The sequence below is a fragment of the Macrobrachium rosenbergii genome, chromosome 42 (assembly GCF_040412425.1).
Source record: "Macrobrachium rosenbergii isolate ZJJX-2024 chromosome 42, ASM4041242v1, whole genome shotgun sequence".
Taxonomy (NCBI): domain Eukaryota; kingdom Metazoa; phylum Arthropoda; class Malacostraca; order Decapoda; family Palaemonidae; genus Macrobrachium; species Macrobrachium rosenbergii.
This window is the reverse complement of record NC_089782.1, coordinates 17,208,585-17,222,804: the sequence shown is the minus strand read 5'-3', so window position 1 is coordinate 17,222,804 and position 14,220 is coordinate 17,208,585. Positions and strand designations below refer to the sequence as shown.

General features: G+C 36.8%; 1 protein-coding gene across 1 annotated transcript in view; it reads left to right on the top strand.

The window, feature by feature from the left end:
* The window catches only part of LOC136828004 (ubiquitin-conjugating enzyme E2 E1-like), a 39,083-nt gene extending 26,177 nt beyond the window's left edge, over nucleotides 1-12,906 (top strand). Inside the window, exon 5 of the mRNA XM_067085616.1 lies at nucleotides 8,450-12,906. Coding sequence (XP_066941717.1) covers nucleotides 8,450-8,547 — 98 coding nt within the window. The 3' untranslated portion in view covers nucleotides 8,548-12,906. The remainder of the gene's footprint in view (nucleotides 1-8,449) is intronic.
* Nucleotides 12,907-14,220: the final 1,314 nt, after the last annotated feature.

The following is a 14,220-nucleotide window of genomic DNA, read 5'->3' as shown; positions in this document are numbered from 1 at the left end:
TCCTTTTTTTTTTTTAAATGTGTTTTAAGGAAATTTATCCTTACAAGGTACAAAAATTAAAATGTTAACAGTTTACACCTTTCAAGTTTAGAGGAGGTCAGAGAAGAAGATTGTATTTGTTAGCTTGAAATGAATGCATGTGACATGGGAGACCATCATCACACAGAAGAAGAGATTGTAGCTTCACTTGCAGTCAAGGAATGCTAAATTGTTGGACATCTGAATGTTCATGGCTAGGACTTTGGCTTGGTTGGATCAGGTAGATGATGAAAAGCTTCTGCCATATTATATGTAATTCAAAGATGAAAGACAGTGCCATCATTCCTGTTTTCAAACAATAATTATGAAAATCAGTACTTTCAGGGGACATAAAGTGCCAACATGACCATTCATACCCCTCACAAGGCCTTTGGTCTTGTTTTTTCTCTATACTAAAGTGGAAAAATAGTGAACAAACATACAATATACACAAATACTCATCAAAAGTTCAATGTGGATAGTATAATGAAGAAAGCAATAAGATGTCTACCCTTTGGCGTTGCCCTGGCAAGTGACAGTGGAATCTAGTACCTTTACTGTAGTCATGAAGTCATTGAGTGATATGCATGGTTACTTTACAAACACGGCTGCGAGCAGTTGTCGTCAAATATTGACATTTATTTAACAGGATTAGAGAGCCTTTGTCAGCTGACATTGACATATTTGTACAACTGACAGTGTTGAAAACAGATAGTAAATGGTTTTTTATTGCATAATATTTCCATTTATGCTAGGATTTTGTGGGCTTTGATTAATCATTGTAAATGTAAGTGAAGTCAGAATTTTACATGAAAATGAGCATGTCCAATTCGTTTACCATATTTTTGTATACACTGGTTGTTTTTACCACTTAAGATTTTCTTGTTTTGTTCATTCTGTTTTCCTATCTTTAAATACTAGATGTAGTCCAAGATTGGTTTTCCATTTTCACAGCTTGCTCATGAAGATTGATGGGCTTTTTTTTTTTAAATATATCCTAAAAAACCATTCAGTGTTTGACTTCATACATGAGGTGCATCGAAACACCAAAGGCAACCCTGTCCAGTATTTTCAGCTTCTCAGTAGGATAGTGAGCTCTCACTAATACTCCCAGTCAGGTTGCTACATGGTGAATTCCACTGCAAGGTCATTCACTGCATGGAGGTTTTTGTGTACATAGACAATTAACTCAGCCTTGTAATTGATATTATGGTATTTAAATAAAATGTTTGTGATATTTATCCAAAAAAATTGCATGTCCTTTACTACCTATGTATGAACACCCTTTGCAAAAGGTGATTTCTTAAATTTTGGTTTTTGTATTTAGCTTTCCAGTGTTACATGTTTATGAAAACCCCTTAAAATTTTTTTACTGAGTTTGTTATATGAGAACTGCGTCACAATATTTTTCATTTTAACAAATTTGCTTTCATCAGAAATCTTTACACATCATCAGCTCTTGTTTTGTATGTAGATTTAAAAAATTTTCAGGATAATATCTGCTTTTCTAGGAGCAAAATTAAGAAATGCTGATACAAATCAGAGGCTTTATTAAAAATACATCTTGTGTACCGGTACATCACGTAGAATTTACAATGATCATTCGCTAGAAAAAATGCTTATTACAAAAGTAAATGCATCGATAATCAGTGTTTGTTCTTTACAAATATCTTTATAAATGAAGCGTTAAATTTAATGTAGACTTATTGATATTGTATTTTAAACTCAGGCGAATTCAAGATATACTTTTATTTATTTAGGTAACAGGTATGTCTGATGTTATGTACTTGCAATTTGACCTTGCATCATTTCATAGGTTATTTACAGTAGTCTTTCCCATACCTGCATGAATAGGCCTGTGTTGTGGGAGGCAGCAGGCTGCTAGGCTACTGCAAATTGCCATCCTACCCTTGTAATTTACTTAGTATATCATTTGCACAAAAAGTATATTATCAAGACTGGGAGCCAATTTTTATAGCATATAGCATACACCAGTTTCATATATGGTTATTTATAGATTATCCTAACTGGTATTTTGTAGTAATCATGAAATTTGAATGTTAATATATTCAGTTTGTGAGATATATCTGCAAAATACTTATAAAAATATATATGTGCAATACAGCACTGTACAGTAAAGCTTAAGAAAAATATAGCCTGTTGCAAATGTTCTACATACTTACGCTTACTAAATATGTAAAATACACAAAACTCCTACAGTACATTGAATATGCCTCGAGTTATGAAACACTACACTCATACTTTGCCACCTCTCTCTCTCTCTCTCTCTCTCTCTCTCTCTCTCTCTCTCTCTCTCTCTCTCTCTCTCTCTCTCTCTCTCTCTCTCTCTCTCTTCTTATATTTTCAGTGTGTGTGTGCTCATTCTCATAATGTGTTTGTTCTCCTCTCTCTCTCTCTCTCTCTCTCTCTCTCTCTCTCTCTCTCTCTCTCTCTCTCTCTCTCTCTCTCTCTCTCTCTCTCTCTCAATATTATAATCTAATAATGTATATGTACATGTTTTTATCGCATTAAGGTAAACTACACAGTCACCTTCCCCCTCTCTCTCTCTCTCTCTCAATATTGTAATGCAGTGTCACTTATATTTTTCAGTGTGTACGTGTATATGTACATGTTTTTATCGCATTAAGGTAAACTACGCTTAATGTGTGTTTGCTCACCTCTCTCTCTCTCTCTCTCTCTCTCTCTCTCTCTCTCTCTCTCTCTCTCTCTCTCTCTAGAGAAAGGCTAGTAAATGCACAGTGTGGAGTTTACCTTAATGCAGTGTGTACATGTACATGGCTACATGTACAGTACATACATAAGATATTCACAAAAAAATATACTTTCTGTATTAAGTACTCCTGTAGGGAGGTGATTCTGTCAATGCACCTCACATGTTGCGCTGTAGGCATTACTTAGGTTCTTTGCAGCACCCCTTTGGCCCCTAGCTGCAACCCCTTTCGTTCCTTGTACTGTACCTCTGTTCCTATTCTCTTTCTTCCAGATTACTTTCCTCTCTCTATTGACAATTGTTTCTTTGTATAACTGAAGTTTTCACTTACTTTCGTGTATTAAGTACAATACTGTACTGTTTTGAGAGAATGAGATGCGTGTGTGTACATATACACATACATGGATTGACAGATGTATATGCATAATTACATTACTACATTTAGTACAATACTCTATTTCTTTAAATATCAATAAAAGTACTGTATCAAAGAGAGAGAGAGAGAGAGAGAGAGAGAGAGAGAGAGAGAGAGAGAGAGAGAGAGAGAGAGAGAGAGAGATTGGTGCGGGTTTCACAGTATGTATGGAGTGTTTCATAGCCTAATGCTCATGTACTGTAGTTGTAGACACACTCATACACAGACTAGAAAATAATCAGATATAGTGCAAAATCTTACTTTGAAGATAACAAAATATAAACAGTGTACTACATACAGTACATGTCAACCCATCCCTTGAAAAAAATTTTTGTAAGGTAGTTTTTATACATCTGATTAACAATGGTTTACACTAGTGTGATTGCCTATTTAGATATACATGTACAGCACATACATGCATAGTTACACTATGTTTAACCAGACTTCTTAGCATTTTTGAGAATGTGATTTTCAGATGAACAGTGAAGCTTTCACACGTCCTCCAGGCATAAGCTTGTGCTTGGTTCACTGGTGTCTTTAGAAGGACTCATTTCTCCTGTTGTTCCTATTTCTGACAGGGGGTTTGGAAATTGTCCAGAGTGGGTGATCCCCTTCCCTGTTCATGTGACCATAAAGGCATTAATTGTGGTGCACATACGTGATTTCTTCCACCCAAATTTTTGGGGGGTTTTTTGCATTTTTTGAGGTGCTGCGGGTGTTTCTCTTGTCAACCTTAGGCCATGTTCGGTAATCTCTGCAAATGGGTTCTTTCAAGATCTCTTCATGGGAGGTCCTAGCAGGCTGCTTTGGTTGTTGTCCAACAGACCTTCACTATTGCTGGTGATTTTCCTACCCTCTCTGTTCTAATTGGCAGGTCACCACTGGAGATGCTTTTCCCTGCTCATTTGATCCTCTCTGTCTGTTATGAACTGTTTGGTTGCTAGAATGGTGAGGGTTGGGAGTGTCTCCTCTTGGGGGATCTGCCAGGGCTCATGGGAGTGTTCCTTCTACAGTAGAAGGAACACTGGTCTTGCAACAGGCATTGCTCATGATATTTATCAGGGAAGTGGGCTATATTATACTATTGGTGACATGGAGTGGGGTCTCTTGTTGGAGCTTCTGTGTAGTCTAACTTATTCGAGACCAGTTCCTCTCAGTCCCTGCAGGGAAAGGCTGTTGCTTCACCTTGAGCCAGGTCTTCCAATTGAAGGGCTTGGACCTCTTCCTCAGAATTGTCCTTTCTCGTGAGGAGCTTTGAACGACTTTGCATGAGCCATTTGGGAAGGCCTGAGATTGAGATCTCATTTAAAGACTTTCTTCTAGCCTTAGCCATGGCAAAGTTATTTGAGGAGCTTGCATGGCCTGTCTTATCTTGTGTAACACTTGGAGGGTTTGAAGTCTTATTCATGTTTATTTGTGAGCTTCTGGTGAAATATCAGAACTTGTCAGATCCTGATGAGAGTTTTGAGAGTTTTATGATTCCCTCCCTCTGGGGCTTCATTGGTTGGGATCTGGACGAGATGTTATGTGCCCAGTGTGAGCCTTGGGCAACTTTCTAAGATAGACCAAATCTCTTGAGCCATTGCCAACATCACTAACTGTTATAATTAATTCACACCACCCGTGCATCTGATATCTAAGCCTGTCTCTTACAATGCTCCTGATTGGCCATTGATCAGCCAGTCACAGGGCTGGAAGCTCGTCAGTCCCTTAAGTCAGCATCTATGCTGCGACCTCTCCTCATAAAATATGTCTTTCAAATCAAAAGTTATAACTTTCATTACACCTCAGTTTTACCCGAAGAAAAGTAGTGTTTCTCAATTTCGTCACTAAACATTGTCAAACCAGTGATTTAAGGATTATGATGATGTATGAATTATGTACTTCAATAAACTCAATGGTAAAATATGTATAGTGAAACAAACATGAAATTTTTAGTATAAGATATATTCTTTCATTCCTTACATGGCATTGCAGTATATTTATCATTCATCGTCTTGTATGTGTTTCATACAATATCGTAGCTTAAATGTCATGGATGGCAATGCTGCCGAAAAATTATAGGTAGGGCTACCAGTATGAAAATAACAAGCAAAAGATTAAGAATATTAAAATGAGCGGGGATGCGTGCAGACAATAACCTCATGTTTATTTCACTATACATATTTTAGCATTGAGTTTACTGAAGTACATAATTTGTACATCATCATAATCCATAAATCATTGGCTTGACGATGTTTAGTGATGAAATTGAGAAATACTACTTTTCTTCGGGTAAAACTGAGGTGTAATGAAAGTTATAACTTTTGAAAGACAGATTTCATGAGGAGAGGTCGCAGCATAGATGCTGACTCGGTGATGGCCGGAAGGGACTGATCAGTTTCCAGCCCTATGGCTGGCTGATCAATGGCCAATCAGGAGCGTCGTAAGAGACGGGGTTAGATATCAGATGCACGGGTACTGTGAATTGATATAATAGTACCTGCAGGCACAAGATATTTTCAAGTCTGGTGAGAGGTCATGAAGTTAGGTGTTGGCCTGTCATAATCCATAAATCATTGGCTTGCGATGTTTAGTGATGAAATTGAGAAATACTACTTTTCTTGGGTAAAACTGAGGTGTAATGAAAGTTATAACTTTTGAAAGACAGATTTCATGTGTAGCATAGATGCTTCGGTGATGGCGGAAGGGACTGATCAGTTTCCAGCCCTATGGCCGGCTGATCAATGGCCAATCAGGAGCGTCATAAGAGACGGGGTTAGATATCAGATGCACGGGTACTGTGAATTGATATAATAGCACCTGCAGGCAGAAGATATTTTCAAGTCTGAGTGAGAGGTCATGAAGTTTGGTGTGGGCCTGTCTGTAGCCTTGGTAAAGAATTAGTTTTGCAGGAAATAGGGCAGGTTTCAAGTGGTACCAGACTACCTTCACTTCGTTCAGCTTCAGTTATGTTGTCCACAAGTCCTTGGACACATTCCCCTCAAGATGTGTAGTGGCTGCTCAGCAGGTTTGTTAGTCTTGCAAACTCCCCAGACAAAATGCTTAAGGCACTCACAGGGCATATGGTTTTTGGTTCAATGTGTGAGTGACTGGCTTCTCTCCTTTGCTTATGTTAGAATTTTGGCTGATAAGCTGACTTCTTCCTCTCCTTTTTAATAAGGAGTGGGTGTTTGGTGTTAGAGCTATCTTCTTAACCTGTTGTTTAATGGTTGACCTAGTTACTAGCTGCCCTCCTACTTGTGGTATTTGCCTTTTGGGCAACACTTTGTTCTCTGAAATTTTCCTAGAGGGAAGGCACAGACATACCTCACTAAGGCTTGGGGCCCCCTGTCAGCCTTGTGTACATGCCAAATTGTATAGGTGGCTACAGGAATCATTGGTCCCTGAGAACATGACATATCAGGATGGAAATTCAACCAACTAATTAGTTAGAGATTATCCTCCTTAAGGAGTGAGTCTCCTACGTGAAAGGATAGCAGCTTTTCAGAGTGCTGTATTTCCTGGCATCAAAGATTTTTTTCATGAAACATGTCGGAAATTTACTTTGCATCCTAGTGGTTGAAGGTTGAGTTTATTGATAGGCTTATCTTAACTCCAGAGGAAGAATATCTTTGGTAGACAGTAATCAGAACTTCCTTACATGACCCCTGAATAACCCTGAATAAAGTGCAAATTAAACAAACAGAAGTGTCATTTAAAAATTAAAAAATATACTGTACATAGTTAAAAATTCATTCCTGCATCAGCAGATTATGGTAGAAGAGTTAATGGATTAGTAGTAACTTGAATGATGAAAAAGAAGAGTAACTATAATGGTGTATATCAGTATTACTGGTGTTTTCATTCTCTTCTAACAACCATGACTCAATGGGAACATTATTAGAGACAAAAGTCCAGTTGTTGTATGTTAAAAGGGATTACTGGTGAATCTAACTGTAGCAAGAATATTGTAATCAAATATGTTCATGTCACATTTGAAATGTACTTTTACAAGTGGTAACAGTGCAAAATATTTTCAGACACATGAAGATTAAAATATTTTTATTATTTGTAATATCCATATTGCGTGGATTTTATTCTTTATTCTATTTTTATTTTGTTCTATTTGGGATGTCATGCTTGTGATGTGTTTTTAGAAAGTGTAGCTGTGCAGTAAAATGTTATTCAGTATTTATATATTTCCATTTGCAGTGTTTACTTTTTTAATCTGGAATGTAAAAAAAAAAAAAATTTGTTGCGGAAGCAACATCCATTTGTACTCTTTACAATTGGCCTAGAAAAATTTGGGCAAAATGCCTTGTGCTGTTATTACCATATACATCACTGGGTAGTCTGTTCAAGTTTTTCAGTTTGCATGTATGTCAGCTGCAGAAAAAGCTTATTAGACATTAATATCAGTGTATACTGTATTTGGAAAACATAAAACAATATTTAAAAAAAAATGATTACGATTCTATACTTGTACCAGCTGAAGGTACGATTCTATACTCTGTACCAGCTGAAGCTATATTACTTCAGTGCACAAACAAAAACAAAATCATCAACTCATGATAGTGTTGTCAAATTATTTTGTTGATTTTCAAAATTTGTCTGTCAAAATTGGGTGTCTTCCAGGTCAGAACATTTCAACGTTGGGAAATTTGGTAATATGTATTTTTCAGAGCCTTTTACCTTAATCCCACCTCAGCTACCCCACTTAGTCCCTGTTCATTACCAGTATCTAGTGGCCATTTCTCATATGCACTGAGGAATACTTGTATTTACATGGCTCTAGTTTGTTTACCCAGGACAAATAGATTACAGTACTAACAAAATTTGGTCTGTCAACATTAATTTATATTATTCAGTATGTATGATTTATATGCTATATAATGATGACTTACCACTATTGACTTAATATTTGGATAAATTGTATCATGAAAGACATGAGACACAAAGGACATTTGTAAAAAATTTCATAAATGCTGCTTAAGGTAATTTATCTGAGGAGTTCAATATTTTCAGCACTGAGCCCCACCTCTGTTTGTGCCCTTGTACATTGTGTTGAGCACCAGTGTTTCCTGAGTTAATGATTTAATATGTCGTCTGTGTATCCATTATCATTATATGTTGCCACTGAAGTGGTATGCATGAGATAACTATTTAAAGTAAAAGGAAAAGTGCCCCAAGAAGAATTTTATTTTGAGTAAATGGGGACAGTTCCCTAAGAAGAACCTTATTTTCAGTAAATGAGGGAAGTTCCCTAAGAAGAGTCTTTTAAAAGTTCCTCATCTGGTTTTCAGCTGATCCTCTGGTTGGGAGCATTGCAACTCAGTACCTCCAGAACAGGGAAGAACATGATAGGATTGCCCGTCTCTGGACAAAACGCTACGCTACGTGATCACTTCCTTGTCATCGTCAACAGGGTATCAGGCGTCTCCTGCATCATGCCATCGCAGTTATTTGAATTAAACGTTTGCCCCCCTCTTAGGATGGATCATTCGCCTCCTGTTTGTGGCGACGGCCTTGTGTCGTCTTGATTTGCTTTAAGTCTAGAAATAAGGGTTTTTATGTTTTGTGTCATGTTGCAGGAGAAGTTTTGTAAGCATCATTTTGTCATTACCTCATTTTTTTCTTGTACTTTCACACAGTTTAGGAATACATTTTTTTATTTAGGTATACTGTATAGAAGTACTGTATGGTGATAAATGTACTGGTTTTTCCCTTCATGTTTACTCCCTGCCTGAGTTTTACTGTTCCACTCACTGTCACTAATTTTTTTTTCCTTTTTATTTGTGATATTTTGCACAACTTTATACCTACGAGCGTTGCACCAATGACATCAGGATTTCTTACAAGCATAAAAAAAAGAATAGGCTGATTTCTTGATAATCTTGCCTCTGATAGATAGCTTTTGAGTCTGTATAATAACAGTGCTACTAGTCTACTTGAGAACTTGCAATTCATATGTAAGTTTTTTTTCAGTCTGTGCATATGACATTGGAGAGAGAGCCCTCCCCCCTCCCATTTTTTCCTTTGGTAAGCAAAGGATTGAATCCAAAAATATTTAACTGATTTTTGTATCCCAGTATCACTGTTATTTTGTTGTTACTTGATTTCAACTCATGGTTCTTTTGTCTTAAAAAATACTTTCAGTTGCATTAGGCTCAGGCGCCTTAATTGTATTGACTATGGTCATTGGTATTTTGTGCAAAGCTGAAGTCCAGGCCACCAGGGATGGTGTGATAGCTTCGCTAGTGATTCAACATTTTTCAGTTGTCATTCCACCCAAAAGAATGTCAATTGTACCTCTTATTTCTGTGTTTAATATTATTATTCTTTTTGCCCAAACATGGCTACTCCTTTCTGATAAAGATATTTGAATTACATCTGCTTGTGCTTGTTGATGGATGATAGCGCAGTGTAGATTTTAGTTAGGGTATCCTATTCCTTTAAGTAGATGATAAGTTTGTTTCTCTACTGCAAGGCAATTGACAAGGATCTTGGGCTGTGATGATACAGGAGCATGTTATTGCAAGATGGAATACAGGATCTCTACTGCATAATGGTTTCTTTGTTTTCCATCATTTGGATATTTTACTGTCTGGAGAGTAGCCTTCTGCCTTGCTCTTTTGATGTACTTGGCTCCGTCAGTCTTGCAACAATACCTCATGATATTTCATACTGAAATGTGTGTTCTTCCTGTGATTGAATATGCTGAATAATGACAGACAGATATGCGCAGGCTTGGTATGATAAACTAACTGGTCATAGTCTGTTGAGGTAAACCATAGAAGGAGTTTGCTTCCATGTTGAGTGGTTCATGATCAATTTTTTATGACTAGTTAGTTTGAGTGTATGTTTGCATTGCATCAAGAATGTTTTCAGAATTTTTGGTTGTCGTTTTAGGAATGAGAATGGAGTTTGATATGTAGCAATGACTCTGTCTCTCTTCTCTGTGATGTAATTTTTTGTGTTATCTATCATTTGTTTTTATGTCTTATTCCTACTTAAGTTGCCTGGATGCAATTATGTTTATTGATTTCGAGTAACTGCACTGGTATGGGATAGAGAATGAACTAATTTACAACATCTGTGACATTACTAATGGTGGGTGGTTGTCATGTAGTATTGCTGGACCAGGATTATTGGTATTCCATAGCAAATAATTGCTTTTAAGATACAGTTGCCAAGTGCTTGTGGAATATGCCAACTTTAGTAATGTTACTTGCCCTTTCAGTCTTTTTCTAGCTCTAGTGTTTTAACTGATTACAACAGTAAGAGTACGTCACCCATTCTTAAAGCCCTCAGGCTTGAAGTAGGAGGATTGGATCTCTTCCAGTTCATTGGATGGATTCATTATGGTTATTGTTTCTTTTAACTTGTCTTCATTTACTCATTCTCTTATTACATAGCTTGCACATAGGAAATGAAATCTCACTGATTGTTGCCTGGAGTCGTGTATAAATTTTCTTTTAAAAGATGAATATTACTGGCAAATGATTTTATCTGTTTTCTCTTATTTCACACATAGACAATATGGTGCTTTGGCTGTGTCTTATGTAAAGGCAGAATTAATTTTTTTTTATATGCTGTGTTATTTAGTTAATTGATTGTGTGTGAATTGGAGATACAAAAAATCCCTTTACTCGGGTTGTGGTACAACATTATTAAATTATTGTATTGGAACTTTTTAGTGCTCATCTCTCTCTCTCTCTCTCTCTCTCTCTCTCTCTCTCTCTCTCTCTCTCTCTCTCTCTCTCTCTCTCTCTCTCTCTCTCTCTCTCTCTCTCTCTTTTGGTGGTGTCTTATTTCTTAGGTCAGGGCTTTGAGAGTGCTGTATAATGGCAGTCCTTTTAGGGATAAGGATGGAGTTCTTTCCATGTTATGACTTGATTTCAATCTTCTCAGTTTTATGTAGCCTGGAAGGTACTAACAGTGACGAGGGTGTGCTGTAATTTTGTTAGCATTAGTTTTTACATTAATGCCATTACTGTTATCAAGAACTTGCTGTGAAATCATTTTGCAGTAAAAATCAGTCTGTTAGTCATGCCAGGGTTGTGTGACAGACGTATCAGATGTATGAAGACTCCAAGTTTTCTTTTATAGGAAGAAACGTATTTTCCCCACAGCATCCAGAAGCTGGACTTTTGAAATGTGGTGTTGAGTTAGTCATGAATGTTTCTTAAGATTTAATGTTCCTTACCAGTCCATCAGGTTTGATTATTGCTTGTACTGATCATGTTGAGATAGGTGATTGTCACTTTTTTTTTATGATTATAGTCCTTAATAGGTTTTGTTAGCAAATTGAAATTTTTGTAACCATTTTTGTTTGTGGTGGTCGTGTTGAGGTGTTCGATTGTCATGGTTTTTGCTCATGATTATATTTTTTGAAAGGTTTTGTTAGCAAACTGGAATTTTTAAATAATTTTTGGATAATGTGGGAGTCAAAATTATTGAAAGAGGTCTGATGAAAGTAACTTGATTTTCTTCATCTGTACATGGGGTACATGAAGTCCCAGTAATGTATTATCATGTGTAATTGTTTTGCTGTGCCATTTGCAATATTTTTGAGGATTAGTGGCAAAAAGGTTGTGTTCGTAGCTGTAGATGATTGCACTGCACCTGCTGTTGAGGCTTTTGCCCATATACTCTTGTCACCTGCTTAAGATACTTGTAAACCTTGCTTTGATATTGGACCTTAGTTCTGTTATTCAACATTTATTGGAATGTTCAAGCTTGCTTTGAATGTCAAATTGTGCTTGGGGTACAAAGTTTTTGAAAAACTCATAAATCCTCTTGGAAAAACTACATACTTGCTTTGAGTTACTTAAACTTTGTAGGTAAATGTTATCCTTGCAGGAAGAACTGTTTAGAAGCCATGCTAGGAATGCTGTTAACCTTGAAATCTTGTAAACCTATGTATAGAAGAAAACATTGCCTCCTTTATCATCTGGGCAGTGCAGTGTAATAGCAAGTTTACTGTATCCTGAGGGAAAATAACTATCGAGATATCACTAAAAGTTACTCATTGCTTGTTGAGTGAATGTGGGCATGATGGAAAGATTGATCGTAAATTTTGCATAATGTGAATATTTAAAATTTGAGGAGCACAATCTTTTCTCATTTATTTATGTTTTAGAGTTTTGTTTCCAGCAATTTTTGAATTATAGTGGAGAGCTGGTTTGGGAGGGGGAAGAACTTTTATATGACACCTTGACCTTTGATTTGGTGCCACCTCCTAAGAAATTTGCCTTAGCATTGTGGATTGAATAGCTGCTGCTTTGAGTTTTTGAGCATAGATTGAGTCAGAATATATCTCCTGACATCTGTATTGTGAAATTGGAGTTCCTAATGCAATATAATTTAGTAAGTCTGTTGAATGTTTAAAGTATGCAAGTGAATGTGTATGAGTGTGCCAGTGTTTATTGTAAACTTCCAGGAGTTGAAAGGTGTTTGTAGTATAGTTGTAGGATGTTTTCCTAAATTTTTTGGGAGGGGCCCATTAAACAAAACAGCATTATTTCCACTTGATATTGAGGTGTTTTTGGGCAGTGCAGCCCTTGTCTATGGCATTAAGGACGTCATACTGTGTGTACTGGTCATGTAAGATTTTGGTTGTAGTTTTGAGGAACAGCCAAGAGTTTACTGAATTCTTTATGGCTGGTGTGTATTATTAAGTAAAAAAAAATAAGGCAGGATGAAGTAAAAAAGTGTAATTGTCTTCTCATTAGTTTCAAATAAAGATGTAATTATGAAATTTATATTATTTGTCCCATGGATGTATGATGAATACTGCATGACCCTATCCCTGACATTACAGTACAGTACCACCCGGGTAAAATTTGCCATGTTCCCCACTTCAGCTGAGTATTATTGACAGTTATGAATATGAGTCTATCTAGGTCTTAAGCGCATTCAGTGTATCCAACATTTTTAGCTATAATTTTTTAAACGCCCCTTTCAGCACTGAATAACCGTGCAGGTCCCATTGCTTGGCCTTTGGCCTAAATTCTATATTCAATTCAATTCAATTCAAACAAGGCATAAATTTTTGTAAGCAAATAGTGTGGAGAGGGTCACAGATGCCCAGGATACAGTGTAAATGTAGAAACAGATTATGTTGTGGAAGGGCTGGTCATAAAGGCTGTGGAACATTCATGACTTTGGTGACATGGATCATCAAAGTAGCGGTGAAAGGGCAGTAAAGGAGTAGCACACCAGAACAAAGCTAAGATTACTAGACTACTAGTTGGTGAAAGTTCCAATGGTGAACCCAAGCAGCAATCCTTTGATGTATATGACCTATGTTTCACCATATGTGAAACATGGGTACTGGAAAGAAAATGGAAGAGAATCTGAATGGATTTCGATATATGATGTCATTTACCTTGGCTAAAATGAATTGAGTTGACCATGTTATGAACACAAGTAGCAGAAAGACCCATCAAGAGACTGAAAAGTAAAATTTGGATCAGGATGGGTGAGGTGATCAGAGCATGTTAAGGGGGAACAGTTGCAGTAATAAATAGAAGATGGACCTTATACAAAACTATGAAGAAAGGCATAGATAGGACATGAACCAAGCAAAGTTCATCTAGTGCTGGAAGTAAATCTTATCCTGTAAAAGGAAATCTGGTGTGAAATTATAATGTGTTTATGAAAAATTTTGTGTAAAGAGCATCAAGACTTTGGAGTTATTAGTGTTGTGGCTAAGCTCTTAAATGATGCCAGCAGAATGGATTAGAGTGGTTTCCTTACACGTTACATTTTGACTGGATAACATAAATTTATCCAGATCTAAGGGATACCCCTCCCTGTAGGGGGTTAATGCCATCTGTGCACCTCACATGCTAAGCTGTAGGCATTACTAAAAGATGTTTGCAGTGTCCTGACTCTTAGCTACACTGAATTTTTAGCCTTTCTACTTCCATTCCCTCTTCCATTTTTCCATCTTATTTTCCAACCACTCCATCTCTCTATTCACTGCCGTGCACACTAAATGGCGGAAAAGTCCCCAGTGCTTGGTTTTATAACCTAATTTTCAAAAATCAAATCCAAAGGATAGCCAGTG